The sequence below is a fragment of the Anolis carolinensis genome, chromosome 3, assembly GCF_035594765.1.
Source record: "Anolis carolinensis isolate JA03-04 chromosome 3, rAnoCar3.1.pri, whole genome shotgun sequence".
NCBI classification, from domain to species: domain Eukaryota; kingdom Metazoa; phylum Chordata; class Lepidosauria; order Squamata; family Dactyloidae; genus Anolis; species Anolis carolinensis.
This window is the reverse complement of record NC_085843.1, coordinates 171,108,915-171,125,867: the sequence shown is the minus strand read 5'-3', so window position 1 is coordinate 171,125,867 and position 16,953 is coordinate 171,108,915. Positions and strand designations below refer to the sequence as shown.

Sequence of the window (16,953 nt, the reverse complement as noted above, 5' to 3'; positions counted from 1 at the left end):
ATGTTTCTTTCAGCACCAGGGAAGAAAAGGAAAGCAGATGGAATTTTAAAATTACAGTTAGCCTTCCTTGTCCATGGATTTTGCACCCACAGATTCAGCCATTCATGCCTTGAAAAGAATGCGAGGGCTATCCAGAAAGTAGGCTATGTTTTGGATTTTAAAAAGATTAAAGTATAGGATAAATCATTTACCATATGCAGCTGAAAGACACATCCCAAAACTACAATCTCATGTAATCCCCATTTAAATTTAGCCACGTTTCTTATAGATAAATGAGTTTGAAAAGTACTGCCCCAGTAAATTTGCTGCCTCTCTCCTCTGTTTCCAACAATAGGCGTTTTGGCTACGCTGCAGGAAGGGAGAGGGGGGAAGAGCTGAGGACACAAGCGGGGAATTTACTGGGGCAGTACTTTTCAAACTCATTTATCTATAAGAAGAGTCCTTGTGGACAACAAGTTAAACATGAGCCAACAATGTCATGCGGCAGCTAAAAAAGCCAACGGGATTCTGGCCTGCATCAATAGGGGAATAGCGTCTAGATCCAGGGAAGTCATGCTCCCCCTCTATTCTGCCTTGGTCAGACCACACCTGGAATACTGTGTCCAATTCTGGGCACCGCAGTTGAAGGGAGATGTTGACAAGCTGGAAAGCGTCCAGAGGAGGGCGACTAAAATGATTAAGGTCTGGAGAACAAGCCCTATGAGGAGCGGCTTAAAGAGCTGGGCATGTTTAGCCTGCAGAAGAGAAAGCTGAGAGGAGACATGATAGCCATGTACAAATATGTGAGGGGAAGTCATAGGGAGGAGGGAGCAAGCTTGTTTTCTGCGGCCCTGCAGACTAGGACACGGAACAATGGCTTCAAACTACAGGAAAGGAGATTCCACCTGAACATCAGGAAGAACTTCCTCACTGTGAGAGCTGTTCGACAGTGGAACTCTCTCCCCGGGGCCGTGGTAGAGGCTCCTTCTTTGGAGGCTTTTAAACAGAGGCTGGATGGCCATCTGTCGGGGGTGCTTTGAATGCAATTTCCTGCTTCTTAGCAGGGGGTTGGACTGGGTGGCCCATGAGGTCTCTTCCAACTCTACTATTCTATGATTCTATGATTCTAAGAAATGTGGCTAAACTTAAATGGGGATTACATGAGATTGTAGTTTTGGGATGTGTCTTTCAGCTGCATATGGTAAATGATTTATCCTATACTTTGATCTTTTTAAACTCCAAAATGTAGCCTACTTTCTGGATAGCCCTTGTAATAATAAATTTTAAAAATCCAAAAGTAAACCTTGATTTTATTACTTTGATAAGAGACATATTTTCTATGCCATTGCATAATAAGACGAGCATTACCAGACTTTGGCATCCTGGGACCAAAACCCCGACAGATACCAAAGGCCACTGTACTTGCTCCTATTTGGAGCAAAGATTATGGTAAAGCTTTCTTGTTCTTTTGTTTACTAGATGAATTCATGCAGGGCTGAAGGAAAAGTGGGAGGATAGTGGTGCACACAGGGAGAATGGACCATCGAAGAATAGTTGCAATTAGCTTGAGACTTCTGACCATACAAAGATTTTAAAAAAAATTAAGTCAGACCTTAATAATAAATCATTTGTATCCTTTCAAAATGATTCCAGAGGGTTTTTAAAAACTTTCCTTTGGTCTCTGCTGGATGTTCTCTTCTGGACATGATCATTTGTGGCTCTCCAGATATCTTTGTTCACTGTTCCCATCAACTCTAGCCAGCAAGGTGAGAAATTGTGAGAGCTGCGAACCAAAAAAACACTTGAAAGGCCACACTTGCATGCCTCTACTTTATTTTTCATGTATAATATGTTCAAACAGATGTAAGTGTGACTGATAACAGAAACAGTTTTAGAGGCAGGGGAAACAGGGACAGCCATGTTCACCTGCTCCAGAAAGAAACAATATTGTCTTCTCCCAACTTAAAGACTTAGCAAGCTTTACCTGGCATAGGCTTTCACAGATACTAGTTTTTACGAAGTTCAGATTTCATTAATTATATCTAATAAAGAGCATGGAGCTCCAGTGGCGAAGTGTGTTAAAGCGCTGAGCTGCTGAACTCGCAGACCGAAAGGTCTCAGGTTCAAATCCCAGTAGCAGAATGAGCGCCCACTGTTAGCTCCAGCTCCTGCCAACCTAGCAGTTCGAAAACATGCCAATGTGAGTAGATCAATAGGTACCGCTCCGGCGGGAAGGTAAGGGCGCTCCATGCAGTCATGCCGGCCACATGACCTTGGAGGTGTCTACGGACAACGCTGGCTCTTCGGCTTAGAAATGGAGATGAGCACCAACCCCCAGAGTCCGTCACGACTGGACTTAACGTCAGGGGAAAACCTTGTCCTTACCTAACGAAGAACATTGGAGTCCATGAAGGCTTACGCCAAATCAAAATTATTGGTCTTTAAGATGACTCAAGACTCTTTATTGTTGTTTGAACAAAAAAAAATCCATCTTAGTAATGCAACATTCAAGTTTTAATTTGAAGAATTATCACCCTAGATTTCACCAAGACACTCGTCCTTTACAAACATTTGTTTCCACCTTCAAACTAGATTCTTGGAGTGAAGGAAGGCAACCCCATCAGTTTGCTTTGCTCCTAACACTGCATATGCATATCTCATTGTTGCGAACTCTGATGTCACCACTCCCAACAGTTACATTTAGCACAATGTCTGAAAGATGGAATATCCAGGACCAGTCCTAGTTGGAGGCTGAATGAATAGATAAGATAGCACTTTTGGCAGATAGCAGCTGCCAGTGAACAGGAAGGTGCACAGGGCAGCTTGTAGCGCCCTCCTTTCCACATCATATGGTGGGGATGAGACCGGTCACATTGGCACCCTATCCCCATCAGATGGGATAAAGGGCAGCAACACATGTTGCCCCACCGCCCTTTCCCCCATCATACGGGGAAAGGGGGGGAAAGTGCAGGTAGGTCTGCTGAAGCTTCCCAAAATACACTTTCCTCCCCATAGTGGTGGAGGAAGCATATTTCGGCACTTCCCCTCCACTTTCGGAGGAATATGGGTGAGACCTGCCATGTATTGTGTGAGGCACACAGTAGGACCCATTCTTAGCACAAATAAAAGCAGCAAAACAGGGCAAAAACTATCCCGTGTGAAGAGGTCCCAAATCTCCATTGCACATATAGAAGCAAACTAGGCTTGTCGCTGAATCTTTCTTCAATACTATTCTCTACTGCAATGGTTCTCAAGCTGGGGTAAACAGATGTTTTTGGCCTTCAACTCCCAGAAATCCTAACAGCTGGTAAACTGCTGCCTCTTGAGGCCAAATAGGCCATAGGGTCTCTATGGAATTGGCTGCAACTGCTTTTTTTTCATGTCAGGAGTAACCGGAGTTGCTTCTGGAGTGAGAGAATTGGCCGTCTGCAAGGACGTTGCCCAGGGGACGGCCGGATGTTTTGATGTTTTACCATCCTTGTGGGAGGCTTCTCTCATGTCCCCGCATGGAGCTGGAGCTGATAGAGGGAGCTAATCCGCGCTCTCCCCGGGTGGGATTTGAACCTGGCAGCCTTCAGGTCAGCAACCCAACCTTCAACTCACAAGGTTTAATCCCCTAGGCCACCAGAGGCTCCTGCTGCAACTGCTAGCTACCAGGAACTGCCACTTGAGCCATTTGCAGTAATATGACCACCATATTAGTGGTATTTGCATAGGTTCTCATGCTGAATATGTGAACATCTCAGGCAGTTAGCACAATCCTGACCTTACTCATGGAGACAAATATGGGTGAGATTCCCGTAGTTGTATCTGAGTCCCGATTTTGACTTCAACAAACCACAATTAAGATTAACCACACTGGAGAGTTCAGACGCAATTCAATGGTGTGGTTCATTGGAACATGCAAGCCCCCTTGATGGATTGTCACCTTGACGTGTTGAGGGGGCTTGTGTGTTCCAATGAACTTGAGGGCACAACCACGGGAGTCACACACTCCCAGGAGTGGCCACAGGGGAGGATCCGGACCAAGAACAATCCGAAGACCCAAAGACCTCAACGGCGGAGTAGGCGGAGGATAACATGGTACATGTTACAATGGCTGTGAAGGCAGAAGAAGGTTGCAACAGACTGAGAAGCCACTCTCGTTGTGTTAACCACACCACTGCTGGGACCTCAATCTGTGAAGACTGTGTGTTGACCGGCCGTGCACCAACCTCCACACATTTAAAAAAATCACGCACAGGCGTCTTCCAAGAAATGGAGGACCATCATCCTCGAACTATGAGGGATCACCTAAGAAGAGGTTTGGTTAATTGAAAATTGAAGTAAAAGTTCCCATTATCCTTGTAATGGTATCAGAGCAGAGAAAAAATGCCTGAATGCAGCCAATATTAAACTAGCTTCCTAATACTGTTGTATTTATTATTCCTGTGCAATTTGTACTTAACTTGGTATGAGTTTCCATTACCTTTTAAGATATACTCTCTGGTAATTGCTTTATGGTTATACCTCACCCAGCTCACTGTTGATCCACTCATTTGTATTTCATGTTAAGACAAGGAAGACAAAGTATTTCCTTACAGATTCACTGTCTGAGACAGAGGATAACCTTCGGTGTCCTCTTGGCACTCCATTTATATCAGAGGACTGGCTGGTGACAGTGGGACGTCTGGTGGAGGGGTAGCTGGAGTCCTTGCGGGGAACTCTTAGCAGAGATCCAAGGCATGGAAGAAACTTTGCAATCGCCATTCTAACAGATAAGAAATGGAATGAAATAGTTGTTCCCTACTTAAGTAGAACTAAACGCATAAACAAACAAGCAAACCCTTGTCAGTATTGAATATGATAACTTGATTCTACAAAAGCTAAACATGTATATTCATTTGGGGGTAAATCTGATGATACCTTAAAAACATAACTAGTAGTTAAATGTACTAGGCTTTTATCCTTCTCTCTTTCTAGGATTTTTTAAGATTTCATAGGAGCCTTTCATAGTGCAATAACTCAGTCTCATTCACATAATTTTATCAAGGATAGAGAATCATCTTTCATTTTAACTCTCTTGTGTTTTTCTACTGCATAGTTGTACAGTTTTTTTTTATTGTTGACCTCCATTTAAATTCAGTCCTGAGGCCCATTCACACTACTTAGTTATAACATTATGATTTTACTTTAACTGTCATAACAGTGTTCTTTGGAAACCTGGAATCTGCAGTTTAGGATGGGGCACTTTGAATTTTTAGTCAGAGAGTTCCTCTGGTGCCTCACCAAATCACAGGCCTCAGTATTCCAGATGATGCAGCTATGGCAATTAAAGAGGAATCGTAGTGATGTAAATGTATAGTTTGAAAGGATCTCATGTTATCCTAAAGCAGTGATAGCTAACCTATGACACACGTGTCAGCACTGACACGCCTAGCCATTTTTGCTGACACGCTGCTGCATGCAGATTGATTGGATGACTATGTCTTTTGTGGCCAAATTTGGTGTGATTTTGTCAAGTGGTTTTGTTGTTTACTCCATAGGAATTATGCACATTACATCACACACACACACACACACACACACACACACACACACATATATATATATATATATATATATAAAATTCTATTATTTATTATTGTAATATATTATATTATTACTATTATATTATTCACTAGCTTTGCCCGGCCATGCATTGCTGTGGCTTATGGGAATCCTTTGTTGGCCAGGTGGAATAGCAGCAAATAGCCTTGCAGTCTCAAAGCCTGGCTGTTTTCTGGAGTAGCTGGAGCTTTTTGTTGTATGAACGTAGAGGCAGATAATCTGTATTTTATAGGCAGTGTGGAAGAGGCCTAAGTGAGGCCTAACTCTGCCTGTCCCCTGGGCTGAGTGGGTTGTTAGGAGACCAAGTAGGCGGAGCTTAGCCTTCTAATTGGCAGCAATCAGAATAAAAACAATTATTCCTCTCCCTTTAATTAGGACTTTATTTTTCTTTTCTTTTTGTTGTATGAACGTAGAGGCATGGATAAGGGGTTGTGCTGCCAAGTTTAGTGTTTCTGGGATGTGTAGTTTTGTTGTTTTGTCCTAGGCCGAAATTTCATTACCCTTTTATATATATAGATTATTTGTGACTACATTGATACTAGAATAGAGAAAAATCAGTGTGGAAACTGCAAGAGGTACCATAGATTGTTGTACATGGAAATAATGGTAGTAAATAGTTATGATTTATTAAATACAGTTATATATTACAACTAGCTGTGCCGGGCCACACGTTGCTGTGGCAAAGTGGTGGTGGTATTGGCTAAAAATTGTTGTGTAATTTTTATTTGACGTTATTTGTATTTTTTAATTGATTTTATTGTAAGTTATCTTTTTATTTATTATATTTTATTATTTTCTTGTATTATTTTTAGTTATATTCTGTTATTATAGTATTTTATTGTATTAATCTTTTAGTGTTTTTAATTATTTTTTAGTGTTTTTTATTATTTTTTATTGGGTTGCTAGGAGACCAAGTTGGAGGAGCTTAGCCTTCTAACTGGCAGCAATTGGATAAAAGCAATTATTCCTCTCCCTCTAATTAGGACTTTATTTTTCTTTTCTTTTTGTTGTATCAACCTAGAGGCGTGGATGATGGGTTGTGTTGTCAAATTTCGAGGTTGGGGGGTCTGTAGTTTTGTTGTTTTGTCGGTCGCTGTGATGCCATCACTCTTTTATATATATAGATTATATATTTTTGTTATTTAAACTATACATATTGCGAAATTATGGTTTTTTTTTCTTTTTCCGAAGTGACACACCACCCAAATCTTGCTAGGTTTTTTGGTGAATTTTGACACACCAAGCGCAAAAGGTTGCCCATCATTGTCCTAAAGTATGGACAGGGGACCTATAACCCTCCTATTATTGCAGCACTGCCTCTCCTAACATACCTGACCATTGACTAGGTTTAATAACTTTACTTGTATCTAAGAGCCACAGAATCCACTGCCCTAAAGAAGGCATGCCATTTAAAAAAAAAAGAGAGAATGCCTCTTTTTGCAAAATATGAAACTTACCTGTATTTGGGATGAACAATGGCATAAATGATTGGGTTGTGGATAACAGAAGCCTTGGCAATCACTGCAGGGACTGAGTTCATGTATGGTGTAAGGAGATGAGAGTATCTACAGTGAAAAGGCAAAAATGCTTTAGGCACAGTTCTGCTAGAGCATTGTTTACATGCTTCTACTTTCTACATAATATCTCGTACATCTGAACTCTCCTCTACAAACTTTCCCCACATGTTAGCAGCTAAGTAAATAAAACCAAGCCAGATATGCAAAGGTTGTCTCCTGGATTCACCTCAACTACATTCCTATGGAGAATAGACTGATTAATCAGCTTTCTATCCAAAGACACAGCACAATGTGGAAAATCCTTGGACTATACATAGATCATTAATAGCCCAATACATACACTAAACCAAACACCTCTATCCAAAAAGCAACAGGTCATTATGGAAAATTATAGAACCAATGAGCTATGCAAACAAAACACTTAATCAATTTTGACTGCATTTATTCAAAATCCCTAAAAAATAACGAAAGGTCTCAGGCATTAAGACATGGAAAATACTAGCAATCAGATGAATACTGGCAAGCAAAATAAACAGCATCCACAACAACTGCCATTGACAAAGGCTCCAAAACAAGAATACAGTCAATTTCTGACCTATAAGAACATTACTAGGGAAGAAGTCAGGTGGATTTGCTTAGAGAAGATCTCCAGGATGTGAACAAAGTGGTGGAAACAACCCTTCTGTTGATGTGTGATAATTTGGGCAAATGTGAAAGAAAGAAGAGAGACTCTCTCATTTTGATCTTAGGGGTACAGGAAAAGGGACACAAGGAATCTTACATTCCTCAAAGTTCACTAGAGATTGATTTAGACTGGTCTGGCCTACTTATGGCTGTAGACCTGCATTTGGCATCAGGTCTCATATCAAATAGCCCTTGGCCTAACTCCCCAATTTCTGCAACTGACCTATTTGGGTATCTGCAAGCGAAAGTTGTCCCTATCTTAGCAGCAGTCAAAGAAGGAGGAAGGGATAGAAAGGGTAGGTTTGGCTAAGTTTTGATTTTGGACTACCCACAGATATTTCTCCTAAAGGAATGTGGCCTTCAGCATAAAAAATGAGTTTCCATTCCTAAGTAGAACATTAAAAATGTGCAGCAACATGAACAATCAGCCAATGCACCTAAGCTAGGACTGGCAAGGGTTTAGCTTCCATGCTTGCATGCTTCCATCTGTCCATCCACACACACACTCCAACCTACATACATCAAGAAATGGGCTTTGGAGTTTTGCACTAGATGAAGCTTCCAAATCATTTTTGAAGACCCATCCACAAAGATAAGATTAAGCTGTATGGAGCCTACTGGGCTCGGGCTGTGGCACAGGCTGGAGAGCAGCTGCAATGAATCACTGCAATGAATCACTCTGATCAGGAGGTCATGAGTTCGAGGCCCGCTCGGAGCCTTTGTTTGTCTTGCCTTTGTTCTATGTTAAAAGGCATTGAATGTTTGCCTATATGTGTAATGTGATCTGCCCTGAGTCCCCTTCGGGGTGAGAAGGGCGGAATATAAATGCTGTAAATAAATAAATAAATATTCCTGCAATCATTGCAGCATCCTTTCCAGTCATTAAGAATAAGGAAGTTACTTCTCAGGAATTGCCACCCTCTGTATCTACCTTGAACTCATAAGTTCATATTATTCAAACCAAAGCATCTTTGGAATTGATTGCAAGGCTGTATCCCATGATGACAATTTTTTACATGCCTGTAGAGACCTATGGACTTGATTCCAGATAAATCTGGAAATATGCAGCTGTGAGATCAGAGTCCAAAATATGCTCCACTTACAGTAATGGACAAGACATTCCCCATTTATCATTTCTCACTCCAGCGATTTCTTGCTTAATATAGGGAATGACTTGAATCATACCTTTGCATTCATAATTGCTGGGCCATTTATCACATTGTTATTTCATTAATTCTGTTTCCATTTATTTATTTCTCTTTCTAGAAAGAATGAGGTTGATGATTACCCTGCAAAAGCCACCAAAGCTACCACAGAATATGGAGACCAGGAGATGACATAGAGCAAGATGACAATCAAGGCGACTTTGGCCATTTTCCACTCATTCTTCAGCTTCTGGTAGAGTTTTTGACCTTCTTTACTGTTGTCTGAATTGGTCCTTTGAACAGCCCTAGGGAAAAAACCAAACATATAAAGAAATGCCTTCGTAGGTAAAAATGATGCTAGCCAACACAGGATGTCTTATATATGGATGATGGCTTGGATCCAGATAGCCACTTTCATTAATAAGCAGTCTTCCAATTATACAAAAGTATTTTGCCAATTCTCATCTCTCATCTGTAGACTCTTGTGTCATAAAAAAGCTACCTTGGAAGACCAAGAGCCTTTTAAATAGGATCAGAGGAAATTTTAAGGCAGATTCCCTCCAACTTCTTCATCAGCTGAAGATCTGGTGGTTAAAACCATCCGAGAGCCGATCTGGAGCCTAAGGATAAAGGGTCAGTGTAGAGCTGCCTAAGGAAATGCACATGATTAAAAATACATATTCTTGGAAAATGCACGCAAATACATTTTAGTCAATGGGAAAAATGACTAAATGGGTGCAAAAATAAGAAAAAACTAAAAAAAGAGTACATTGGGAAAATGACACACTTAACTACACACCCACATCAATTTGCCCCCTGCTTCCAATCTTGCAGCTAATATTAAAAAATGAAGGCTTGATGTGGGGGAGGGGGAATAAAAACACAACATAACAGAGATTGAGAGTTTTTCACATGGTAAAGTGGTTTTAGTGTTGGATTATGATTATGAAGACCAGGGTTCAAATCCCTGCTCTGCCTTGGGAACCCAATATGTGACCTTGGACAAGTCATAGTCTTTCAACCTAAGAGGAAGGCAAAGTATACTCTGTGATAGAGTCACCATAAGATAGGCCACTTTTATATATTTTTAAGTGTCAGGAGCGACTTGAGAAACTGCAAGTCGTTTCTGTCTGGTGTGAGAGAACTGGCCATCTGCAAGGATGTTGCCCCTTCTTTATTGCCCAATAACCCAGGTTATCAAATTAGAAAATCCACATTATCTGATTTGAACTGGATTATCTTAGTTGACATACAACAATCACAATCTATCTTACAGGCTTGTGCAGTTTGGCTGGAGGGTGATATGTTTTTGGTATCCAAATTTCATTGGGCACCCAGATCCATTTTGGGAGCCTCCCAAAAATTGACGAATAGAAATATTTGTTTTCGTCGAGGCAGCTGAAAGACATGGGAAGATTCTGCCGATTGGTAGCAAATGGGGAACTTCCAAGGCTCCCCTTTCCATTCCTGGGATCCCTTCCTTTTTTCCTTTCAAGGGGGGCTGGGTTTGAGGAATGGGGTTAAGGAAACATGTGCTCCTGAATAGAAAGGAAGAAGCTGCGCCCAGCGACCACATGGGCCGTTTTGGGCAAAAAAAAACATGGCAGTTGGGCCCTTGACATTACGGCCATCCAGAGAAGCCAAAGAAGCTGAAGGAAAACAGCTAAAATGGATCCATGCACAAGTCTAACATCTTAGGTGTTTGTTTTTTATCTGTAGAGAAGAAGAGGGAAATAATGCAAACAAGGAAAGTAGATGCAGATCTGATTAAGGATAAGGAATGTTGTATTATTACTATTAAATGTGTACCTGTTAGATGTTTATTTCAAAATAAAGATTTCTCAGGCAGGCAAAGGAGAGGAATAAGCACAATAAAGAAGGAAACAATAATGTGCATCATTTATGCAGGTTGCAGAATTCTATTTATAGAACATAATCTGATCCTTTAAAAAAAAAGCATAAAGGACACATAGAACTCTGTTCTAAATGGACCATTAATGAAGCATATCAGTTCTTAACTGCAACCATGCTTCTCATTTATCTTTTAGAATTTGTCCAGTTGCAGCCAACTTCATCTTATATTTTCCAAATACGCAAATGCTAAAGCATCCACAAAAGCCTCAAAGCCTTATTTGTTAAAAACTGCTTTCACAAATCTTGAAATCGAGATGCATTCCACCTGTGATATACATTTCTCTTTGGCTTCCTTCAGGGCGGATGTCACAACCTTAGAACAAAAAAAAAATCAATGTAACTTTCTACTGAAGCATACACTAGGAAGTTAACTTGTGGGCAACTCACCTGTTTGAATTCTTGATGGCTATGAAAATGAACACATAACTGTATATGATGGCAATTAGGGGAATAAAGAATACAAAGCAGAAAAGGAGCATTGTGTAGGCACGGACTGATGGGGTAAAAGTGATATAATCCCAGGAACAGGAGGTTAAGAGGCCCTCTGGAACATAAGCACCTTAATGAGAAGATAGAAAAGGCTTGGTTTAACAGGCGTGAAAGAGAGAAAAGAACATCATATTTATTTTATGAAAATTAAAATAAGGGCATGAAATCCAATCTTACAAATCCAAGTAATAATACTGTTAATGCAATCAAGAGATGTTGATCTTGATAGCCACTCACATATTATTAAATTAGATACTGATAGCAACTTCCAAGAACATTTCCACACAGCCATATAACCCAGAATACCAAGCCAGAAAATCCCACAATATCTGCTTTGAACTGGGTTATCTGAGTCAACACTGCCATATATTCCAGTTCAAAGCAGATAATGTGGGATTTTATTTAGCTGTGTGGAAGGGGCCCCAGACTCAAACTTTGTGAAGAAAATGAACAGAGGACAAAATAGTCTTCCTTCTCAAAAATTCCGCTTTGTCTAAAGAAACTGTTTGACATTAAGCTGAGGACAGAAAAGCAAACAAACTGCAGAGGAGCACCTTGGGGCTTCGCTATCACAAAGTCCATTGTTAACTCACAGAATTCATTGCCATATAATGTTTTCATCCAAATACACAAGTGCCAAGAGACATTCGCGTGGATCCTGACATCTGTTCAACTCACACAAATCTGTTCCGCTCAGAGAACATAAACTAGTTTTTACAAGATCTCAAGATGTGAGGCAGAGGTACATCTCTCTCCTTCCTTCCCTCTCTTTTACTCCTTCCTTCAGAATTCAAGCAATTACACCATTGGGCACTTTTTCGTCAAATGTTTGTTGTGTACCTAATTAACATGTCCTCTTTGGGAGTTCTGGTGCCTTTACTTTGAGATCCCAGCAAAACACCTGGCATTATCCAGGACAAATGTGTTTTCTTATTAAAATGAAATAACAGAAACTTGACCATATAAACTAAGCAAAAGTATCACTGATGCTTTTAAGAACTAGTAAAGGTAAAGGTTTAACCCTGACATTATGTCTAGTCGTGTCCGACTCTGAGGGTTGGTGCTCATCTCCATTTCTAAGCTAAAAAGCTGGCATTGTCCATAGACACCTCCAAGGTCATGTGGCCAGCATGACTGCATGGAGTACCATTACCTTCCTGCCAGAGTGGTACCTATTGATCTACTCACATTTGCATGTTTTTGAACTGCTAGGTTGCCCCTGGTTGTGGCACAGTGTACTAAAGCGCTGAGCTGCTGAACTTGCAGACCGAAAGGTCCCAGGTTCAAATCCCGGGAGCGGAATGAGCGCCCACTGTTAGCCCCAGCTCCTGCCAATCTAGCAGTTCGAAAACATGCCAATGTGAGTAGATCAATAGGTACCGCTCCGGCGGGAAGGTAACGGCGCTCCATGCAGTCATGCCGGCCACATGACCTTGGAGACAACGCCGGCTCTTTGGCTTAGAAATGGAGATGAGCACCAACCCCCAGAGTCAATCACGACTGGATTTAACGTCAGGGGAAAACCTTTACCTTTACCTTAGGTTGGCAGAAGCTGGGGCTAACAGCAGGAGCTCACTCTGGTCTTCGGATCTGAATTGCCAACCTTTCGATCAGCAAGTTCAGCAGCTCAGCAGTCTAACCCACTGCGCCACTGAGGGCTCCTTTTAAGAGCTTTTTCTTCTTCATTCACACAGTTGTTTCCGACTCTGTGACCTCATGGACCAGTCCATGCCAGAGCTCCCTGTCAGCTGTCGCCGCCCCCAGTTCCTTCAAGTTCATGCTAATCACTTCAAGGATACCGCCCATCCATCTTGTCCTTGGTCGGCTTCTCTTCCATTTTCCTTCCATTTTCCCCAGCATCATGACCTTTTCCAAGCTTTCCTGTTTTCTCATGATGTGGCCAAAGTACTTCATCTTTGCCTCTAATATCCTTCCTTCCAGTGAGCATTTGGGCATTATTTCCTGGAGGATGGACTGGTTGGATCTTCTTGCGGTCCAAGGCACTCTCAGGATTTTCCTCCAGCACCAAAGTTTGAAGGCATCTATCTTCCTTCTCTCAGCCTTCCTTATGGTCCAGCTCTCGCATCCATAGGTTACTATGGGGAATACCATTGCTTTCACTATGCAGACCTTTGTTGCCAGTGTGATGTCTCTGCTTTTGACTATTTTATCGAAGTTGGCCATTGCTTTCCTCCAAGAAGTAAAAGTCTTCTGATTTCCTGGCTGCAGTCTGCATCTGCAGTGATCTTTGTGCCTAGAAATATAAAGTCTATCACTGCCTCCACGTTTTCTCCCTCTATTTGCCAGTTATCAATAGGTGTAGTTGCCATGATCTTGGTTTTCTTGATGTTTAACTGCAGCCCGGCTTTTGCACTTTCTTCTTTCACCTTGGTGATAAGGCTCCTTTGCTCCTCCTCACTTTCAGCCATCAGAGTGGTATCATCTGCATACCTAAGGTTGTTAATGTTTCTTCCAGCAATTTTGACTCCGGCCTTGGATTCTTCAAGCTCCGCATGTCGCATGATGTGTTCTGTATACAAGTTGAATAGGGAGGGTGAAAGTAATACAGCCCTGCTGCACTCCTTTCCCAATCTTGAACCAGTCTGTTCTTACTGTGGCTACTTGATCTTTATACAGATTTCTCAGGAGACAGACAAGGTGACTTGGTATCCCATACCACCATGAACATGCCACCATTTATTATGGTCCACACAGCCAAAGGCTTTAGAGTAATCAATAAAGCAGAAATAGATGTTTTTCTGAAACTCCCTGGCTTCCTCCATTATCCAGCGGATATTGGCAATTTGATCTCTTGTTCCTCTGCCTTTTCTAAAACCAGCTTGGACATCTGGCAACTCTCGCTCCATGTATTGCTGGAGTCTTCCTTGTAGGATCTTGAGCATTACCTTACTGGCATGGAAGATAAGTGCCACTGTATGGAAGTTTGAGCATTCTTTAGTGTTTCCCTTTTTTGGTATGGGGATTTAATAACTACTGTGCCTTTAAGATCATGATGCTGGGGAAAATGGAAGGAAACAGGAAGAGAGGACGACCAAGGGCGAGATGGATGGACGGTATCCTTGAAGTGACTGGGTTGACCTTGAAGGAACTGGGGGCGGTGACGGCCGACAGGGAGCTCTGGCATGGACTGGTCCATGAGGTCACGAAATGACTGAACGAAAATGACTGAACGAGTGAGACGACGATGACGTGCTTTTAATTAAAAGTATCCTGGTTTCTGGTCCTAACCATTCTATTATTATAAAGTCGCCTCTTGAGTTGAATGGTCTGGGAGTTTATCCTTTTTCACATCTAATATCAACTCTTATATTTGGAAGTGAGAAAAAATATATTTCAATACCCTTCTCCACCTTTCCCACCAAGAGATGCTCTGTGTTCTATTTTTCTGTCTCACTGTGAGAGTTCACAGCATGGCAAAAAGTAGAGCGTTAGAAGCTGGCTAATATGAAAAGGTGGTTACACATGATTAAGGCTTTCATTATACCCCTTTTGTGAACAATAACAATCAATCTCAAGATATCACAAACACACCAGAAAAAAACCTTGAACTTATCCATGCCTGTTATTTATATAGATCCCCAGTGACTGGCTATAGAAGGTTATACAATTGTTATACAAGATGTTTTCCCCTTTTATTTTCATCCCTGATTTTTATGTCCTCATTTCTGTTTAAGGCATTAATGCGTTTTCATGCAAAAGTGTTACTGCAAAGTAATTTAATGGGATCAACCTTTACAGAGCTTCAGTTAAAAAGTCTTAAAGATTGGTTAGCTCTGAACCAGAGCCCTTCACAGAGAATTTCTTCATGTTAAATATGGAAATCCCTTTTATCTACCAGCAACTCTGAAAGGCCATTATATAAAGTTCCACACTGCTTCTGTTATCGAGTAACTGGATTTTACCATCTTACTTACTCCATCCAAAGAAAGGCGGGAGACTCCAAGCTAAGGAATACAGCCAGACTCCTGATAGGATTAGCAAAGCCTTCTTCGTAGACATTGCTCCGATGGAGGCGAGGGGTCGCGTAATCACAAAATACCTGTCCAGGGCTATCACTGTCAAGGTGATCATGGAAGCAATGCCAAAGAGAGCTCCACAGAATGCGTACAGCTCACAGCCTTTTAGGAAAGAATATAGCACAGTTAGCATTGCTTTTTTTAAAAAACCCATTGTATTTTTAATTGACTAAAAGCACTTCTTTTAAAATATCTCCTTCCCATTACAGTGGAATTGCCGAGGCAGCTTACAATAAAGATTTTCAAAAGTGATAAAATAAGAGGAACAATACAGCGAAAGAATAAGCTAGGGCAGTGTAAAAATATACACCGAGACCTATCTGAATTGCAAAACCCAGAGACTTATGGAGATGAATTAGATTTAACCTGGTGCTGAAATGCCATTGCACAAGGAATGAAGTGGTTCCCTTTGACAAGACCAGCCCTGCCATTTTGCTGAGTGAAGCAACTGCTTCAAATGGCAAATGCTAGGGAGGGCAGAGGCAACAGTACCATAATCTGCTCCTGGTGGTTCCCCCAAGTGTCATCATTAATTGGAAAGCAAAGCAACATATGCTAAATGGTATGCCTTAATACTCCGTAAATCACTGAACTGCCTTGGGTAAGGCAGAGAATGTCCGCACATTGACTGTGTATTAAATCAATTTCTGTACTTGGAATGGGAAGAGGTACTGGGCAAGGATGTGGCGCAGGCTGTTGAGCAGCTGCAATAAATCACTCTGACCATGAGGTCATGAGTTCAAGGCCAGCCCATGGCGGGGTGAGCACCTGTCAATTAAAAATAAAAAATAGCCCCTGCTTGTTGCTGACCTAGCAACCCAAAAGATAGTTGCATCTATCAAGTAGGAAATAAGGTACCACTTATAAATGTGGGGAGGCAAGTTTAACTAATTTACGACTTGGAATGAGGAAGTGCCATCAGAGTGGATAATGTAGCAGCTGTTCCCCCCTCTGGCCAGAATCGAACACCCCCTCAGGAGAAGGTTAAATAGCCTCTACGTCTGTCTGTCTCGGTCTTTGTTTGATGTGTTTATGGGCATTGAATGTTTGCCCTATGTGTGTATAATGTGATCCGCCATGAGTCCCCTTTGGGGTGAGAAGGGCGGAATATAAATACTGTAAATAAATAAATAAAATAAATACTGTACCATCTTATCCTATGTTTTCTTCTGCAATAGGGTTGCCAGTGTGAAAACAAGAAATGGCTCCCCACAACGTCCATGGATAGGTTGAAGAAGGAATTTTAGTAGGTGTTATTTCACATACAAACTAACTTTTTTCTGCTACAGGGAGCACTCTCCAGTTTTCATTCTGGCAGTCCTTTATCAGAAATATTCTCATATACTTTCACACTAAACAGTTATAACACTATAGGTGTCATCCTGAAGGCCAGACAAAGCGTCCTGCTTTGCTTGGCATCTGGGAAAAAAGAGAGAGGCAGGAGGGTGAATCTGTCACCATGCAGACAGCTCCCTCTCAACGACATCCCACCCACCCTGTGAGGCCCTGTGCTAACCAGCACAGCACAGGAAGTTTTCAGTGTTGGGGGAAAGCATCCAGTGACACGTTCACCCAGGGCCATAGCCAGAAAAAAATTCG

General features: G+C 41.5%; 1 protein-coding gene across 4 annotated transcripts in view; it reads right to left on the bottom strand.

Annotated features, from left to right (window-relative positions):
• The window catches only part of opn4 (opsin 4), a 78,283-nt gene that overhangs the window by 27,471 nt on the left and 33,859 nt on the right, over window positions 1-16,953 (bottom strand). For all 4 annotated transcript variants that reach the window (XM_008119109.3, XM_008119110.3, XM_008119111.3 and 1 more), the window contains 5 exons: window positions 15,253-15,456; window positions 11,216-11,387; window positions 9,058-9,219; window positions 7,026-7,133; window positions 4,561-4,729 (listed from right to left, as the gene is read on the bottom strand). In XM_008119109.3, coding sequence (XP_008117316.1) covers window positions 4,561-4,729; window positions 7,026-7,133; window positions 9,058-9,219; window positions 11,216-11,387; window positions 15,253-15,456 — 815 coding nt within the window. The remainder of the gene's footprint in view (window positions 1-4,560; window positions 4,730-7,025; window positions 7,134-9,057; window positions 9,220-11,215; window positions 11,388-15,252; window positions 15,457-16,953) is intronic.